This window comes from Apodemus sylvaticus, chromosome 14 (assembly GCF_947179515.1).
Source record: "Apodemus sylvaticus chromosome 14, mApoSyl1.1, whole genome shotgun sequence".
NCBI lineage: Eukaryota > Metazoa > Chordata > Mammalia > Rodentia > Muridae > Apodemus > Apodemus sylvaticus.
In genome coordinates this window covers 74,942,490-74,962,035 of record NC_067485.1, presented here as the reverse complement: position 1 = coordinate 74,962,035, position 19,546 = coordinate 74,942,490, and the positions used below count along the sequence as shown (strand labels likewise).

At 44.3% G+C, this 19,546-nt stretch overlaps 1 protein-coding gene across 1 annotated transcript in view; it reads right to left on the bottom strand.

Annotated features, from left to right (window-relative positions):
• Window positions 1-19,546, bottom strand: part of Taf3 (TATA-box binding protein associated factor 3) — a 149,537-nt gene that overhangs the window by 39,129 nt on the left and 90,862 nt on the right. The window contains exon 3 of the mRNA XM_052157296.1: window positions 419-2,244. Coding sequence (XP_052013256.1) covers window positions 419-2,244 — 1,826 coding nt within the window. The remainder of the gene's footprint in view (window positions 1-418; window positions 2,245-19,546) is intronic.

The following is a 19,546-nucleotide window of genomic DNA, read 5'->3' as shown; positions in this document are numbered from 1 at the left end:
GTTTTAACTGACAGATATTGGCTTAATGAACACAGAGTTTACAGCTTTTGATTAGATTCCTCTGAAGCTATGCATTTGTAGCATCTAGTGTGTGTAGGGCTTAATTACAGAACTAAACTTTGTAAACTAATCTTTGTAACCACATTACAAATGTCACTTAACTGCCTCTCGACTTACATCCAGAACACAGCTGTGACTGTGCCCCGTTCCCCGCACTCTGCACAGGCCCCGTTCAGACCTGCTGTGACTGTGCCCCGTTCCCCGCACTCTGCACAGGCCCCGTTCAGACCGTGCTGTGACTGTGCCCCGTTCCCCGCACTCTGCACAGGCCCCGTTCAGACCGTGCTGTGACTGTGCCCCGTTCCCCGCACTCTGCACAGGCCCCATTCAGACGGTGCTGAAATGACACCCGGCTTACTTTTTCATGCTTGTGTTTCTCCCTCTCTTTCTCTCTCTTCTCTCTCTCCCTTTTCTCCTTCTCCCTCTCCCTCTCTTTCTTCTCCTTTTCCTTCTCCTTCTCTTTCTTCTTCTTCTTCTCCTTTTTGTCCTTTTTCCTTTCTTTCTCCTTGGGCTTCTCTTTCTCCTCAAACAGTTTTTCTGGGAGCATTGGCGAGAAGGCCGGCAGCACGGCTGGGACCCTGACTGCTGAAGTGCTGAAGAGAGGCAGCGCCATTTCTTTTGGGGGCAGCACCAGCTGTGCTGGAGGGGCCTTTATCTTGTCTTCTCTGCTTTTGTCTTTAAGCCTGTCCCTTTCTCGTTTATCTTTCTCCCGCTTGCCTCGTTCTCGATCTTTCTTCTTGTCCTTGTGCTTCTCTCGTTCTCGCCTCACGATCCCATCTTTCAATCGCACTTTCGCATCGATGTCTTCAAATTCTTTGATTTTAAACTTATAGGGATCGGAATCCTCGTCTTTCATCAGCTCCTTCCACGGGTACTTAGCTTCCTTCCCAGCCTCCTTCTCCTTCTCCCTCTCTCTCACTTTCTCCTTCTCTTTGCTTCTTTCTTTGTTTCTCTCCCTCTCCCTCTCTCTGTCTCGCTGCTTTTCTTTCTTTTTCAACTTAGTCTTCAGTTCTTTTTTCAACTTCTTCTTTACATCCACAGATGAAGGCAGCTTCGCTTTCTCCTCATACCCCTTGTGCAGAGGTTCGGGGGTGGGAGGAGAAATGGAGGGAGAGGAGATATACGGGAAGGCGGGAGGCATGTTGGATGGGGCTCCCAGCTTTGCCTTCCGCACCACCTCATCAATAGAGGCATCCATTGTCCACGAGTTATCTGAACTTGAGGTTCCGCCAGAGAGAGGCAGAGGAGTAGCCAGGGACTTGGTAAAGTTATTGGAGGAAGTGGAAGCTTTTGGAGTGGTGCACTCTGACCCTGAAATCCTCTTAGGACTTGTAAAAGTGTCCCCTTCCGATTCAGACCCGGAAGAAAACTCAAAAGGGTCTGGCTCCCGCTCTGCACAGGCACGTGCGATCACAGCATCAATGGAGTCATCGATGGTTTTGTCTGTCACCACACCCTTTTTCGGCTGCATTTCAATGTTCAGTTTCCCAGCTTCAGGGGGAGTCTGTGCTGGTTTCACTGGGATGGTCTCTTTAACAGTTTTTTCAACTACCATAGCTGAAGGGGTCCTATTTGGTGTTTCAGGTCTGACAGGGATTTGGGGAATTTGAGTTACAATCTTGGGGCTCTTAGGACTTTTGGGGCTCTTAGAACGTCCAGGTGATTTCTTTTCTTTAGGGATGGTTTTTGGTGACCGAATAGGACTCCCAAGCCTTGCTGGTGATAGGGCAGCCTTGGGTGATTTCGTTTTCTGACCTGGAGAACTAGCTTTAGTCTTTGTTTTAGGTGTAAATGACTTTGTTTCTAATGGCTTTGCAACTGGTAGTTGTGACTTTGCAAATGGAGCCAGCATGGGGGGCTCCGGGGATGGAGGGGCCAGATCAGTACTGTCCTGGACATGCACAGGAGAAAGCATTGGTGGGATCTTCTGTGGATTTAGTGAGCTGAGAGGTTCTCGTGCTTCCAACAACACAACATCTAGGGAGTCCCCTTTAGTGCTCAGGAGTCGTGGGCGCTTCATGGCAGGCATCTCTTCCACTTCAGGACTGTCCAGCGGCCTCTTACCCAAGAAGTTCTCATCATTAATAACCTCCTCCTCCTCCATTTCATCATCTTCTTCCACGGGCACCTGCATGGCCTCTGCTGAGGTCCCCCCATCAGTGGGCACCTGTTCCTCTTCCTCCTCTGCAAAGGGAGAAAAGGGCATTATTAGAATGGACAGAACAACTGAACCTAGTCTTCAAACATCACTTCTTGGAAGGAAGAAACAGAATATAGAAGACAAAGCAATGAGTTTTCCTGGGTTTTCCTAGCCTAGGGTTATCATCCATTTACAAGGATGTTACATGGCAACATGGAGGGCCAGTGTGCTACCGTTACTTCCTGACCTGAGAGAAAACTGAGCTCCTGGTCTGTACTCTTCTCATTCCCTCCAACACTCACACAGCCCTCAAAAACAGAGCAGTGTTCTTGACTGCTAGTCTCAGAAATGAGAAACACTTTTAAAAGACTGTGTGTGTGTGTGTGTCTGTGTGTGTGTGTGACCATGAGGAGGTCAGAGGACAGTTTGCAGTAGTCAGTTCTCTCCATTTACCATGTGGGCTTCTACCACGTGGGTCTTGGGGACTGAACTCAGGTTGTCTGGCTTGGCGGCGGGGGTCTTAACCAGTTGAGCCATCTTGCTGGCCCAACACTTGTGTTTTCAATATGAGATGTTTGAAAATACTATTCTACTAGTGTGCAATTCTATCATATTGAAAGTGGCAAGATAGTGCCTGGAAGGTATGAGAACTGAAGAGAGTACTCAGGCTTAGCTAGGAAAAAATATAATAGTTTCATACAAATACATTAGAAAATATAAAGGTTTATTTTCAACTTAGATATCAGATAGCTCATAAAAGTCTAGAAAATTAATAATAGTTATCCACGACAGTAAAACAACTTAAAAAGCCATTAAGGAGGATATTCTGTTTTATTAAACTCTAGAAATGCTTTGCTGTTCCTATCTGTGGAAAGGTTTTACTGTACAATCTCTCACTGGTCTGACAAAAGTAAGTAGTCCACCGTATCTTCCACACCCTCCACCTCAGTGGAGTCCAGAGGCCAAGATGTCTGCTGTCCATGTGTGCGAGTCAATGGTGACGGGCACCAGTGCAAGGGAAACTGGCAAGGGAAAAAGGTTTTAAGGAGATTCTGTTTTCTTTCTTGCTCCAGAAGATGCTAACGTTACTACTGGCTCCCTTGAGGGGACAGTGACAACCTGTCATTATAGAGAAGCATTTCCAGGAATGACACTGCTCAGCGGTGTAGACCTACAGTAGAAGATAAACCTTATGGGACTTTGTAGAAGAGGCATGAAAAACAAAAGCAACTATTTCCTAAAATCCACAAGCAACTACAGAACAACGGAATCAGGGCAGAGTGGACATCTCCTTGGGAAATGGCTGTCGCTTTGGTACCTGTTCCAATAACCCTGTCCTGCCCCAACAGCTGTCAAGTGACTGGGCAGACTTCTCAATGACATCTCAGTCTAAGAAGCCAGTTCTGGGTGTTTCATACTCAGGATGCTCCGGAAATCACAGAAGCGATGCATCCTTTCCTGCAAGGTCGGGATCTGGCTGAAGTCAGCAGGGGCACAACTCTGTGTCTGTGAGAAGTCACTCCTAATCAGGATTTGTTGGAATGGTTATCAGTACTGTCCTTTATTGAAGGATACCATGTCAGAACCCCATACATCTAAGAGACACTGATCTATCTGCCCTCCCGCCAAAGAAGACATATTAAGAATCCTAGTTAAGACCGGGTAGGAATCTGCAAAAGTATTTAAATGTCTGGGTAAATAATCATGGCTGCAAACATCTTGGTTTTCATATTGATTCACTAAGGTGTGAATTCCATATATTTCGACCACAGAATAACGAGAGCCCATAGGAACTTTTCATTCTGCCAGATAGTTATCCATGTGTGCTGACACGGTAGGGTCTTAACTGTCCCTAAAGACTCCCATGTTAGGCGACGGCCCCAACCTCCTGTTTTAGGAGGTGGTGGGAACTTCATGAAGTGGGGCCCATGGGAGGCTTGTAAGTCCTGGAGGGGTGCCTTCTAAAGGAAATGGTGGACTCTTATGTCTCTTTATTCTGCTTTTGTTTCCTGGGTCATGAAGTCAGCAGGTCTGTTCTGCTATGTGCTTCCAGGACGACTGTTCTACCACAGGCTGAGAGCAACAGTCAACTGATCCAGAGAAACCTCTAATACCGTGAGCAAAACTAAGCCTCTCTGTTTTGCTCCTAACTGAAGCATTTGTTGCAGACGTGGGAAGCTGACTAACACATCTGGAATGCTTTTGCAGCAGCGTTACAGGAGGAAATAAGAGGACACACCATGGATGACCGGGCACAAAGTCTCTTAAATTACACAAAAGGAAAATGCATAAACATCAGCGATGTCCACCTTTTTAAAATCACAAATGTTGAAGAGGGCAGGACAGTACAAACTTCACTGTGATTTTCCTTCGTTGACAACGTAAATAATCACCGGTCTCTACATTTCTCTGAGGAATAATGAAAAAAACATGCTGTCCTACCAAACTTCTCAAACAAACACTAAACAAGGCAGCGAGGTCTGAACACACCATAAGGACTTGGGGATGTTAATTCTAAGCTATGATAAATATTGACTTAGAACAAAATATCGTTTTAACTAGAACAGTAAATGCCTTTAAAGAAACACTGTAATCTAAAAAGCTAGTAGACATTAGGAAGAGGAGGAAATTGTTTGCACATGGCATGGAAGCTTTTTATCTCATTAACTGCACAGATGCATGCAACTCTTTAGTGGCGTGTTCTCAAACCAGGCAGAAAACACACTGCTATTTTTAAACTTTAACTAAAAGGACAATAAAGTGCTACCCACACATATTTCCCCTAAATTAAATACATTTAAAGCTAGTTACTTCTGTGGAAACTTTTTAAATTTTAGATTGGTTCTTGTTAGGTTGCCTAGACTGGCCTCAAACTAGTAATCTTCTTCCTTAGTCTTCTAAGTTATGGCATTAAGGGGGTATGCTAATATTACGTTTATTTGCAGAATTATTTCTTTTATTCCCAGTAAAGACTACCTTCACATTTGTTGGGGTCTTAGATGCACTCATCTTCACAAGTTCCTGGAAGTAACTCAATGACTCAATTATCTGCTGTCACCATACATAGTACTGTGCTACACTTGGGGCACAAGGCCAGATGAGCAGGTCCCAGTCTCCTGCCCTTCAGAATCACCTGTATCCTTGTAGACATTCCTTGATGTGGCACAGCAGAGATCTGAACAAGGGACAGAGGACAGAAGTGAGTGGAAATGCTGACTAGAAATGGAACTGTGCCGAAACTGCAGCTGGGTTTTCCCCCGTGGCCACAAGGGAACCCAGCAGAGCCCATTCATCTGCAGAATAGAAGCACGGGCCCCTGAGCCCCGACGAGGGGTAACTGTTGTACCCAGTAAAGACATCTCTACACACGTAGCTGGCCGTGCATAAGGAATGACCTGAAGGGCAGGACACAGCAGGTCCTCATCCTATGTAGGCCACTGAAAACCCAGACTTTTGCTTTGAACTCTAGATACTTCGTTATGGCTTTGGGAAAAGGCCGTGGCTTTAAACTGCTGCTGTCAAAATACTTGAAGGACAAAGAAGCTGACAAAAGGTGTGGGCCTACTTAGGGGGCCGACAGGATGAGAAGAGGCACACACTGAAACCGTCCGCACCGTGATGGTTAAACAGGTTTGGAGCACACTGAGTTGCTGAGAGCAGGCTCATGGGAGCACTGCTGCAGGGAGGGAGCCTGGGGGTAAAGGGGTGCAGTGGCAGCCAAACTGACTGGAGTCCATTTCAATAGTCTGTCCTTTAGCTTGAGGCTAAACATTTTTAATTATAACTATATTGTTACATACAATATTTTTAAACTGTCCTGTCTGTAATTGAATCAAAATCTGAACCCTTTTAATCAACTTAACATGTACAAGTGGGTATGTATTTTTAGAAAAATAAACCCACTTACTTAAAAAAAATTACTAACAAAGACAATTAGGCAACGACAACTCATAGAGTACAGCCAATCAATGACACGATAGATAAATTAGCAATAGTGAGGATGCGTTATGAATACCTACACACACTGACCTGTAAAAAGCTCCATCCCACTAACATTCTGCACAATAAGAAACTAAAATGTGAGATAAGCAAGCCAACCTGAAATGACACCTAGCATTATAAATGGCCTAATCTATATGTTAATACTGTTGTATCGCATAACTGCAGCAAGACCAAGATAACAATATGACTTTGGGGTTTCTATGGCTACATCCTGGCTAACGGGCCTGAAAACGCTGGCTGCTGACACCACACAGGCTTTCCGAGGACTTCTTTTTGGTTATTTATGATATGATTTATGATAACGACAACATCTCCTATTTTCTTTCCTCCTCAGATACAATAAATTGCTATCGTTAATCACCCTTCTCTGTTCAGCTGGGATTACAATAGCATAATAGGCCCAGCGATGGTAATATTGTGGATTTTTTACAAGAAATAAATACAAGTAGATCTCTTCAGACAATGTCAGTATCTCTAATATTTTAATCATATTTCTTTAAGTCTTTCTGAATAAATTTTGCTACAATGAGATCCCATATCCAGACTGTAAGCCCTCGATGTGAATCAAGTTTACAACCAAGCACCACCTCCTCACCACTTGGCGGCGTTACAACCAAGCACCACCTGCTCACCACCCGGAGGTGTCACAATTTACTTACACTTGTCACACGGGAAGGCTGCCCACAGGGCACAGGTTTTCCAAGACAAAAAATGGCACTTGTTTCTTCTGGATTCATAGAGCCTGTTTAACAGCTGTTCCCCAGCCCCATTCATCTATCAGAAAGCAAACTAGTGGAGAAGGAATAACCGTCTCGCCAACACAACACAGGAGTCTTTGCCCATCGCTGTATCTGCAGCCTCCTCATCTTCTGAACCACTTCCTTTTTTGACAATCTGTGCTCAAGGAAAGTAGCACCTGTGCAGCTTTTGAGTAACAGTAAAGCAAAGCATAGGGGAAAAAAACCCCAAAACAACAAAAAATTCAACCCTGGCCAAAGGCCAGCCAGATGGCTCAGCAGGTAAAAGGGTTTCTTGACATGCAAGCATGGAAACCTGGAATGCAGAGTGGGAGAACAACTCCAGGAGTTGTCCTGACCTTCCCTCTTCCCCCAATAACAAATAAAAACAGTTTTAAAAAAAGGATCCAGTCAGGTGTTTAATTCATAAGCTCAACTGTAAGGAACAGAGGTTCTTCCCCTCCACAAATGCATCAATGGCCACCGCAATGCTAGTCAGGACAGAAGCCTATTTGAGTCTGTGTGGCCATCTGACTTGCACAGCTGGTCAGGGGTCAGGTCAGCAGAAGTGACAGAGGCTTGGAAAGCACTTCCACTCTGGAGCTAGCTAGCCCTCTCGCCTGATGGACGGTGAGAAAAGCAGCCTTGGGCACCAGCCAAAGCATCAGAACTGGAAGGAAGGCCAATGATCACCAGCTGACCACAATTATTTGAGTTAGCCTAGCCACATCCAGCAGAATTTCAGAGTTGGGCCTACCTCGCCTAAGTTATCAATTGTAACATAGTGAGTAATAGAGTTGCTGACTGAACACAGTAAAATTTCAGGTTCAATGCAGCAACATTTTAACTACATGTTTACACATATGTACATAATTGCTCTCATTACCAACATGTTAACTATGTATTCACATTAACATATACAGTCAGCTGTTATCACTTCTATAATCTGCGGTGAGTACTGTTTGTAGGGAAACAGTATTCAGGGAAAATACAGAATTCAATTCCTGAGAATCTCTGGTCACATCACCTGCCCTTTCCCTTCCTTAGCCGCCACTCCTCCTCCTCCTCCTCCTCCTCCCCCTCCTCCTCCTCCTCCTCCTCCTCCTCCTCCTCCTCCTTGTCCTTCTCCTCCCCCCTCCTCCTCCTCCTTCCCCCTTTCCTGCTGGGTGGAACTCACCTCCATCCCTTCCTCAGCCCCAGTGATGGCTTACAGAACATTCCCAGCTACATGCAGCCATTTAAGGACCTGACTTAATACATGCTGGTGAGTAACCCTGCACTCCTGGTTAACAGCAGCATAACCAGGCTTCACAGAAGCACATTCTTTCTAGGTGTATTTCTGCAAGGCACATCACAGGACAGTGGCAGCATGCAGAACTCTATTAGGGCCACAAGACTTTGCATAGAATGTTCGTGAAAAGGCACTTGTTCAGTGAAAGCAGAGGTCAAAGGCAGTCTGGAAGCCGAGTGACTGACAGGTAAGTAAACATTTAAAATGTATTTATTTATTATTGTAAGTGTAAGAGATTTGGCAGTCTCTATGTCTGTGTACCACATGTGTGCCTTGTTCCCCCAGAAGCTAGAAGAGGGCATCAGATCCTCAAAACTAGAGTTACAGATGGATGTAGGCAGTCACGTGGTGCTGGGAATCAGTTCCTCTTCCTCTGGAAGAGCAGCTAGTATTCTTAACTGCTGAGCCATCTCTTCGGCCCCAGTAAGTAAATTTTTTGGTCATTTTGCACAGGTACTCAGGTCATCTTGGGATGTCATTGAGCACTCTGGGGCTAAAAATGTCTGTAGTGAGTATGCAGATCCATGAAAACACAAGTTGCAAGTAAAGACCAACTTGCTTGTTGTAGGAATATGACTTCACCAGGGCAAAGCACTTGTACAAACTACTGATCGAAACAAAGGCAAATTACTCAAAAGCAATCATATTTCCCATACACATTTCACTGAAATAAAAAAATATGCTTGATACACTTTTTCTGTTACTATGAGAAAGCAACTCCAATAAAAGCAACAGAAGGGAGGAAGGCTTTATTTAGTTTCCAGTTCCAGGTTGCAGTCGTCACGATGGGAAAGGCAAGGCGTCTGGGCTCAGCTCCCGCTCTCCATCCTTACAGCCCAGGAGCCCCTGCTTGGGGACTGGTACCATCCACCTGGTTCCGGTGCCTGGGTCTGCCTACTCCCGCCAACACGCTCGAGATCCTCCCCTACAGGCAAGTCTAGAAGCCTACCTCCTAGGCGTCTGCAGGTTCTATCTATCTAGTTGAAAATTCAAACCAACCATCACATACTTAATGGTGGTACACCTGGCTTAGATGCTTCTCCAAATTCAGAGATACAGTTTAGATCAAGTCATAGAATATTCATACAGATCTCCCGGTTCAAACCACAGGAGAATTATTTTTTCCAAATTCTGGAACATGTTGAGGTCTTTTACGTTGTTTTTCTCCTGAACTCTCGGCTGGGTCTGCTTCTCTCTCTCATTCTGCAAAGCTCGAGTTTAGCCTTGTCTTTTCAGGGTATTTTGCAGACATTAGAAGACTGGAATTTCTAATAATGACAATAATTACAACTCTCTAATCACTGATGTCATTCTTGTTTGTTACCCCAAATAAGACTCAGTGTCAGGAACTAACTTCACTATCAGCTGTTAACCATGATAATATCTGCAAGTGGTCCCAGTGATGTTGTTGGTCATGTGTATTTCTTTGCCTTAGGATGGTTCACATCTGAGAAGTGTTCAGGAGAAACCAGACTTTGGGTGTGAGATTTGATCTTTCTCAAGCAAGATCTGTGTAAGAGACTCTTGCCATTTAGAGCCAAGTCCACAAAGTGCAAGGGCTCTGTTCTCACAGATTTACTAGGAGAACAAATAAATAAACACCAAGGCTAATTCACAGTGATTAAGAGCTAGGAAGCCAATAAAATAGGGCAATGTGTGTGGAGAGGGACAGGCTGGTGACAGAATCACCAAAGAAGTAATCCCACAGCTGTCACCAGATGAAGTAAACCGTGACCCTGGGTGATGCTTGAACAGACATGCCAGGGAAGAAAGACAGAGGGTAAAAGTCTCGCTGTGGTGCCAGCATGTCAGCATTGGCTGGGGTCTGTGGGGAAGCCACCCAGAGAGTGCCTCCAGCCTACAGCGCCACTGGTCAGCATTAGCAGTGCATTGTCACTGGAGGAAGGAAAAACAGGCAGGGAGGAGGGCAGAGGAAACTGAGGGCAGATCTTCATGTGCTCACTTCTCTGTGAACAAGAGAAACTATCAGATAAGACACATGAACCTACCAGTCTCAGCAATGAAAGCTGATTGGTCAGACTGAACAACCACAGCCAGCTGGAAATCCAGTATTAGATGATACGACATAGACACAAAGTCACTAAACAAGCATGAGGAGCTGTCAACTACCACAAGTTGAACTTGACTACAGAGGCCAGAGGCCAGGGCACCTCAGAATCCCCTTGGAGAAAGACTGTCTGTCTCTGGGACTACACCTCATTCTATCTGAATGGCTGGCTATCAGGATGGAAGTAAAGCCAAACACGCACTGATGCTGCCTGCCACTGCATCTTCACAATGTGCTCACTCACAGATGCAGTGTCTGTGCAGAACCTGAGCCTAACACTGTCTCAATGACCTTGACAAAATCTGGAGGGAAAAAATATCCCTCAAGACCTGGGCTTTAAAGTTATTTTAAAATTAACTGTGAATAATTGTCCCATAATAGGAGTTTCCTGATTAATTGCTTAAGATAAGGTCTCCTTTCCTCTGTGGCCTCCAGGGCTCCCTCTAGTTCCCACAATCACTTTTGTCTCCTCCTTCTAAGCCCTGGAAGGCTAAGAGAAAAATCAGAGATACTCCAGTTCCATCACTTGAGGATTAGCTGACAGATAGCTCTCTGAGTTGCACCTCTGACCACTACAGGAGTGATTACTCAGTAACTACAACTCAGCAAGAGAAAACTCATTGTTTTCTGGGGCTCATTGGCTTCGGAAGAAAAAGCCACAAACTACATCCTTTAACACCTCAAGTCCATATGTTGTCCACATGACAAAAGGAAGCACTAATTTTTACTGCATTTTGCTTCTCTGATATTTGTCCTAAACAAAATTCAAAAGCTAAAATGAGAATAATTAGTCTTTTGATGGTCTTACTAGAAAATTAGGACTCTATTTTTTAAACTTGATTTATGTCTCACAAAGTCAAATTTTTGCATAATTTAATGGGAAATTGGCAGGAATAGCTCTTCCATCTAATTTCAACAAATTAGCATTCAGCCACCTGAAATGTTGGCAGCATTCCAGTATGTATACCCAAAGTCAAAAATAAAATAGACGATTGTGCCTAAACAAGTTAGTTTCTCTTTCCCTAGCATTCCCCCAAACACCTCACACTCAAAATTTTAAGAAATGAGTGAAATTTTCAAAACTCTACTTTATGAACAGATTCACAATTTTCCATTCTTCCTCTTATACATATTAATTGCAGACAGAACAAGAAAACCCCATATTCAATGCACAAAGAACTCTATTATAATAGTTTGATGAGAACTGCCCTCTCCAGCCCTTGTGTTGAATGGTTGGCCTCAGTGTTGGCAGTACTGTGGGAGGTGCAGACTTTAGGAGGGCCAGCTTCGGGCCTTTGAAGCCTCTCTCTCAGCTCACTGCCCGTCTGAGGTGAGCAGCCCCTGCCACAGGCTCCTTGCTTACTCCTCGGGACCATCACACCCTGACTGCACAAGCTGTGTCATTTCAGTCTTAGAAAGACATTTTGGCTAAAACCATACAATTTTCAGGTTAAAAAAAAGAAAAGAACAATGAACTATCAGAGGGAATTCCTAAACATATCCCAGTGAAATTTAGTTAAAGCTCATGGGTTAAAGGATATTTCATGAATGTTTACCTCAAGTATCTTTTCAGATAAGTAATATTTGTAAGCACATTCTATATAGGAAAGCACACCGAAAGCCTCAAAAAAGAATTTATATACTGTTACAGAAAACTGCTAGATTTCCTGGGATTCTCGAAAAGACTTCTTCCAATTCAGAATTGTGAATTATAAGAACATAACTAATAGAACATTACAGAACTTAATGAAATTGTCAATCTGTCACCTCCTGAAATATCAGTGAAGTGAGGCACATGACTCTCTCCATTTGGAGCAAGAAGGTGACCTCAGAACAAGCATTCCTGACTCCTGGAGGCTGGCTGTACTCTATTTGACACTTTGGGGGGACACGACAAGAAGTGACTGAAATGAACTAATTACCCCCAAGTGCTTCCAAGTCATGTTTTTTCTTAATTTAAGAACACAGGAAGGAGAGCAGCGCTGGACCCAGCGCAGTGGCGTCGTTCTCCTCGGCTGCTCAATGCTTCCCTAGCACTCCTAACTGGAAAAATCGGCTGCTTTCTTCAACTCTTTCCTTCCCTTCAACACTGTTGTGTAGCTCAAGCACACAGTGAGTCCGTCTAGAATCTTTTCTAGTCATTATCTGAAAATTTGATATTTTTCAGGCCCAATGAACATAGTTATAGGAAAAGGTATTCAGAGTCACTTGAACATCAATGAAGCAGGAAGAAGACCTAGGACACTCAGAATATAGTGTGACAACCAGAGAAGACAGACTTCAGCTCTGTCACACTGTCCAAAGATCACACTGCTTGATCACTTTATCACCCACCCACTTGTATGTATGTATGTATGTATGTATGTATGTATGTATACTGTAGCTGTCTTCAGACACATCAGGGATCCCATTACAGATGGTTGTGAGCCACCACGTGGTTGCTGAGAATTGAACTTAGGACCTCTGGAAGAGCAGTCAGTGCTCTTAACTGCTGAGCCATCTCTCCAGCCCCCCCACCCATCCACTCTTAAACTCTTAATTATTGGCCCTACCCCAATCTCCATCTGAAATGCTTTTCCATGGTCTTTTTCTGTAGTGTATCTCTTCTCTCCTCTTTTCTTTTCTTTTGCTCTTTTGCAAATGCTGATCATGTTGCCACAGACTCCTTGAGTACCAGGATTACATGTTTACAGTGTATACCCCTACCCCTCAATGTTTCATGTACTACAGACCCCAGGCTGGCCTTCAACTCTTGACTTTCCCACTTCAGCCTCCCAAGTGCTAAAATTACAAAGGTGTATCACTGTCCTTGGGTCTAGCCAATAAGTACTAGATCATCCTTCCTGTGGTGGTTTGAATACGTATCGCCACCACAGATTCATGTGTTTGAATGCTTGGCCCATAGGAAATGTGGCATTATTAATAGGTGTGGTCTTGTTGGAGGAAGTGTGTCACTGTGAGGAAGGGCTTTGAGGTATCCTATGCTCAAGCTCCACCCAGTCCCCTTCTGTTGCCCTCAGATCAGGATGTGGAACTCTGAGCTCCTCCAGCATACTGTCATGCTCCTCTCCATGATGACAATGGACTCTGTAAACAACCTCCAATGAAATGGTTTCCTTTATGAGTTGCCATGGTAATAGTATCTCTCCACAGCAATGAAACCCTAATGAAAACTAAGACACTTCCTCTTTCTTGAATTTTCTAATAAAATGTTTAACCCAACAAACACTTACTGTGTTTGGCCAAGCAATCAGGGGCCAAAGACAAAAAATACATTAAAGCCAGCAATGATTCGAAACACAGCCAGTTTGAAAGACTTCAGAAAAAAACGTCTTCCTAGTTAATTCCAGCAAATGTGTTCAGCCTCGGGAGCTAAAGGGTGAGCCCCACAGCCCAGCCCAGTGCTGGAGCCCGGACAGGACACTCACTCCTTTCCTCCAGCCTCCCTGCACTCCCGCAGCCCGAGTTAGTTAATGTCTTGAGTTTTCCATGAAATTCTAGTTACATTTTGTCCTGACTACAACACTTTTCTCTCTGTACATGGTTGTGAAAACTTGATTTATTTTATGAGAGATACCCCAAATAGTTTGTATGAAGCCCCACTTGCAGTCAGATCTGAGCTGCCACTGTCACAAATCCCCACAAGTAACCGCTAACTTTATGAGAACACTTGAGCATACAGTTATTGGCCGGCATTGTCCCAGATTAGTAAATGCGAAGTTACTGAGAGCAAAGCCTGGGTTTTAGTTCATCTTCGTTTTTTTTGAATCTTTCAGCTCTTTCGGCTCAGATGTATAAATACAAGACTGTTATGTATGCATGGGGATCACAGTAAGCATATACTGGGAGCTGATGCTGCAAAGTAAATGTTTCCAGACAATGTGTGTCTGAAATGTCCACATAGTACCTCATGGGCTGATAGTCTGGCTGAAGACAAGCTTTAAGTCTGGCGTTCCTTTATTCTAGGTTCTGATGGTATGGTACCACTGTCTTCTTCCTGTGCCCTGTCCTCTTCCCCACCTCCCACCGCAAGCCCCACATTCTGAACTGCACTCCTTCCGCTAATCTCTGATGTCTTCTCATTTTCCAATGATGTGCCTCAGGAACATCAACTTGAGAAAGAAACAGAGGTAGCTCAGTGACAGCCTTGCATGACCCCTGAAACTTTCTTTTACACATGATATGTAATAAGCCAGACTTGTTGGAAGTGGATATATTTGGCAAATCGAGATTGAAACTAACTGAACTAATACTGAAGAAAAAAAAATTCTGTTACAGGAAGCTATCCAGCAGAAGAGTGTGCAAACATCATAAAATGAGGATCTCCTTCCAAAAGCGAACTTCAACACTGCCTAAGAGGTTTTTACTTAGGCTAGTTTTTGTTCACATGTGAGCTGTAGAGAGTTTAGGCACTTACTAATGGGTTCTCACTTATGCTACCTAAGAGATCAGGACATTTACTACTGAGATATGAATCTCACTACAAATAATCTCATTGCCTGTTGTGGTGGTTTAAATGATGAACGCTCTGTAGTCCTGGGTATTTAAACCTTGGTTCCTAGTTGGTGGTGCTGATTGGGAAGGCTCAGAAGGTGTGGCCTTGTTGGAGGAAGTGTGTCACTGGAGGTGAGCTTGGGTGTTTAAAGACTCTGTCACTACTAGTTCACTCTTTCCTTTTCCTGCTTGAGGTTCAAGATGGGAGCTGTCAGCTGTTCCTGTTGCCACAGTAGACATCCCAGTGGAACTGTAAGTCCCAAAACTCTTCCTACTGTAAGTTGCCATAGTCATGTGTTTTATCACAGCAACAGAAAAGTAACTAAGACACAAACAAGCCTTGGTGCATGGTGTGCTTCACCCGGACCTGGTGGAAGCCACCTTTCACGGTCATGGGCGTTTCTACGGCTTCACAGTCTCTGGAAGTTCCAGGCCTTTGCAGCTTCCAACTGTTTGCTTCTAATGTAGCACTATGATAAGAACGATGTGCTTTAGTGTGCATTTGCATTCCTTCATAACTGTGTGCCTTTAAGCCTCTTTCAGTATCTTTTAATACTGATTATTTTCTTGTAGCACTTCTTAGACAGTTTTATGTCCTTGAGTTTCATTGGGTCTCTTCCTGGACACCCTTCTAGCTGGCTATAGGACCTAATATATTAATTCTGTGTTTTCCCCACTAGTCTTCTCTTTATGCCGAGTGCTCAGATTTTCTTAAGTTTGTCTTCAGACTGCTCTGTAGAACGTTCCTAGCTCTGGCGTTTTCTCTTGTTCCTTTCTTGCTTGTCCCTACCTCTGAAGGTCTGTGTGTGTATGACATGCCAACCCACGGAGAGCTTCACCTTTTCTCAACTCTCACTCACTGACATTTCACCCCTAATCATATACTGCTTTAAACTGTCACAGCAAATCTGAGTGATCTCTCCAACTAGAATGTCCCAGAGACGGCATTTCATAGCTTTTGAAAGGTTCTCTGTGGAGGAAGGAGGGGAGAGAGAAAGGGAATTTGGAAGATGGGGGGGGGGTAAAGAAGAAAGGGAGGGAGGAAAGAAAAAGGACTGGTTCTCTTGTTTAGCTTGGGTCTCACTGTGTTACTTGAAGTGCAGACTCAAAGGCTTCTTCCACTGTAGCCTCCCTAGTAGCAGGAAGACAAGAAAGCCTTGCTGTTCTTCAGGAAGTTATAAGACACTATCACATTTACAGAATACATCTTACTTTGCTGTCCTGTTTGAATTTACTTATAATTTCAATACCATGGTTAGGATGGCATCACCTGTTCATCTTGATGTGCAATTATCACACTAGTCAAAGACACCAACATCTGTCATCTTGAAAGTCCTCACTACCCATTAACAGACCTTGCTGCTTCCATGTGGGAGAGCCTGCGGCGGGCATGCGGAGATCCACGCTCTGAGACCCTGCCCCTCCGCAGCTCAGACTCACAGCAGCCCTAGCTGTAGCAGGCGGCAGCCATCTTTCTCTCTCGTTCTTCCTCTCTGGCTGGTTTCAGGCTGGTCCTGCCTTGCTCCTATGTTTGCAGTGAGCTGCACTCCAGCACCAAGGCTGCTGATGCTGTCCTCTGTCCGTGCACCTACAGTTTGACATTGAGTTGTGATCATAAGACTGCTCCCTTATTTCCTGTGAGGCTCTCTTTAATTCTCATTTATCAGAAGCTTTCCTGAATAGCCTCACATCCACTGGCCCTGTTACTCACTGGCACGTTCAGTTCATCTAGTTCTTGTTTTCATTCTTCTCCCTTTCTTCCTCCTCTTCTCCCTCCCCATCCTGCCCTCCCCCCACCCCCCGCCTTAAATTTCATATAACACTGTCACTGTCTTCAGACACACCAGAAGAAGGCATCAGGTCCCATGACTGATGGTTGTGAGCCACCATGTTGTTGCTGGGAATTGAACTCAGGACCTTTGGAAGAGCAGTAAGTGCTCTTAACCGCAGGGCCATCTCCCCAGCCCTCCTATTCCTTTTCTTTTTCTTTCCCTCCCGTCCTTCCAGTTGTACCCAAGGCTAGCCCCAAACTCTCTATGCAGCAGAAAACAACCCTGAGTTCCTGATCCGTCCTGACTCCACCTTCCCAGTAGAAGGATTACAGGCCTGTGCCACTATGCCCCAAATGTTACTTTTTCAACATCTGTTACCTGTAAGTAATGCTCAGCATTTTCTCTAGCACATAAGCTTTGTTAAGGAAGGGACTGGCTTGGCCCACCGAGCACTTACAGCTCTGAACACGGTGCCTGCCTCTCAGGAGCCTCTAAGTGAGGGACTATAAACAAGACCACTGGCCTGTTATTCACCCTCTCAAGAGCATCACAGATAAGAAGGAATGGCAACTGTGGCAACTGAGCTTCTTTGACCCTAAGGTATCATCTCTTCTTCACTTCTCATTAGAGAAAAGCCCTGAGACAGGAATTTATTTGTACTATTTGAATAATGTTTTCAGATTTCCTTAGAAGTTCTCATGGTATCATTCTCTGAACCACAAAAGCTATAATAAGCTGCACAGGAGAGTCCTATAACTTTTCAAGTATCTAATTCTTCTGGGCTACTCTACAGTCCTGAGCTGTCAAAATCTACACTTTCTCACTCTGTATCCATCTGCACGCCATCAAGAGTGTCTGAAAGGCAATGTTCTGTGCTCAGCGAATGCCTTTGGGACTCTCCTGCAAACCAGTGACACTCATTCTGCAACTCTGGTCTGTGGTGCAGGTGATGACAGCTACGTTGTGACAGCTGCCAGGCAGTGACTATGAGAAGCATCTGGATTTCAGAAATGCAGAGAGGAAAAAGTGCTTCCTTAATCTATGCAGTAAAAGGGAAGGCTTATGGGGCGCCCACTAATTTGTGCTGGATATTCATATGTGTTATCCCTTCCCTCCCTCTGACATTATTAATAGAATCATTCCTGAAGGCCTAGGAAAGGTAGCACTAATGTGCATGTGAGTGTGCATGCTGTATGTGTATGTGTGTGTGAACACCAAGGACAATTTACTGACACCACTGTTTACACTGGAGGAGGGGATGAAAACACTCCTGGCCCCAGTTACACTCTCCACTCCCAAATGAGGTGTCATCAGAGCTGGCAACAACACTTGGCTACTCTCAGGCATGTCTGTCCCCTCAGCAGGTGCCATAGCACTAGTGTGTTGAGAAAATATGTAAGGCACGCCTGGCACAGAGAGCTTGTTCTCCCACACACCATGATCTGCAATTCTTTCCACGTGGTCGGTCACTTATATTCTCAGGGAACCGGCATTTTATGAAGCCACATGCTTGAAGTGTTTGTTCCCTCCCTTTCTAGAACAGTGTGTAAATACCATGACATACCAAGAGGTGGGTACAGCCCTGAAGACCCTACCACCCCTTATTTCAGAGGTGCCAGTCATCCTCCTTTGCTGTAAATCGCACTGCCCGTTGTTTGAAGCAAGTTTCAAACACAAAGGAGTTAAAGGGAACTGGGATCTCTTCTGGTCTTGCTCCCTTAATACGGAGTGCAGTCTGCATCAACACAGTCACAATTCTGTATGTCGGGGCAGAGAACAACACTGACAAAACTGCTCTTTACACTTGGGATCACACCACACTAGAGAATATATACATGCTTTTGATGCATTGGCAATTCTGGTTGCACATTTATGACACATAAACCCTGATGGGAACCCAGTCAATCTTCCTCCTCCTCCTCCTCCTCCTCCTCCTCCCCACATCTGTACTGTCTCTTAATAGAACCCAGGACTTTCTGATGGACTAGAAACTGCTGAAGATGCGAGTCTCTTCCTGGTCGGTGGGGTGCAAGCATGGCCAGTCTGTCTGTACTCAAGGAGCTTTGTTTGTTTTCCAAGCAGAAAAGTAATTTCCCATTTGAGGTGAGAACGGCTGCTGCTCCAGTGCAGAGATCTATCCTGAATACTCTTTACGCACATTTAATGGCCGCGCTGACTAACATAGGTACTTCTACTTTTCAACAGTACAAAAATCTGATGAGAAAGAGAAGTTCAGAGTAGCAGAATGAAGAGAAATAAGATCAGTAGGAAAATGCTACAGATAACTGCATGATGTTTTATATTATTTCCTCAAAGATAAATTATATTCTTCATATTGAATGTGTTTCTAAAGAAGTTTCTAATGCTTGTGGTGTCTGGACACTAACTAAAGCACAAATCTATACAGATTTTGTATCTCGCTATAAAGTAAGATAATTTTCTTGAATAATGAATATGTAAAATATGTTCTGAATCCATACTTATAAAATCCACAGTGCTTGAACACCTAGGACATTGCTGTGACTTCATCATCTGCAGTGGATTATAAACAACCTATTCATTTTTCTGCCTTTTTCCTAAAGCCAATGCCATATAAGCAAACTCTGAGTAAGGAGGGACTGTGAGACCCTTTCTCTATTTCCAGTACCAGATACACACCAAGGGCTCTCAAAAGGCCTGTGGAGCAACTGCAGGGGGCTCACACTATTTACACTCATTGCCTATTGCCTAACACTAATTTACACTCTCAAATTGAAGAACATGTAATGTTATCATAACCTAAGATTTGCAAACAAGGGGGTTGTGGGGGCTGGAGAGATGACTCAAAAGTTAAGAAGAGTACTTGTAGGTACCTTAACTATCGAATGAGTTATTAGGTAACGGAGTCACACACATAACATATTAATAAAGCAAAAGTCACCTAAATTCAACAATTGGGCAACTTTCCTCTAACCGCAGAGATTCTTAATGATATCAGATGGC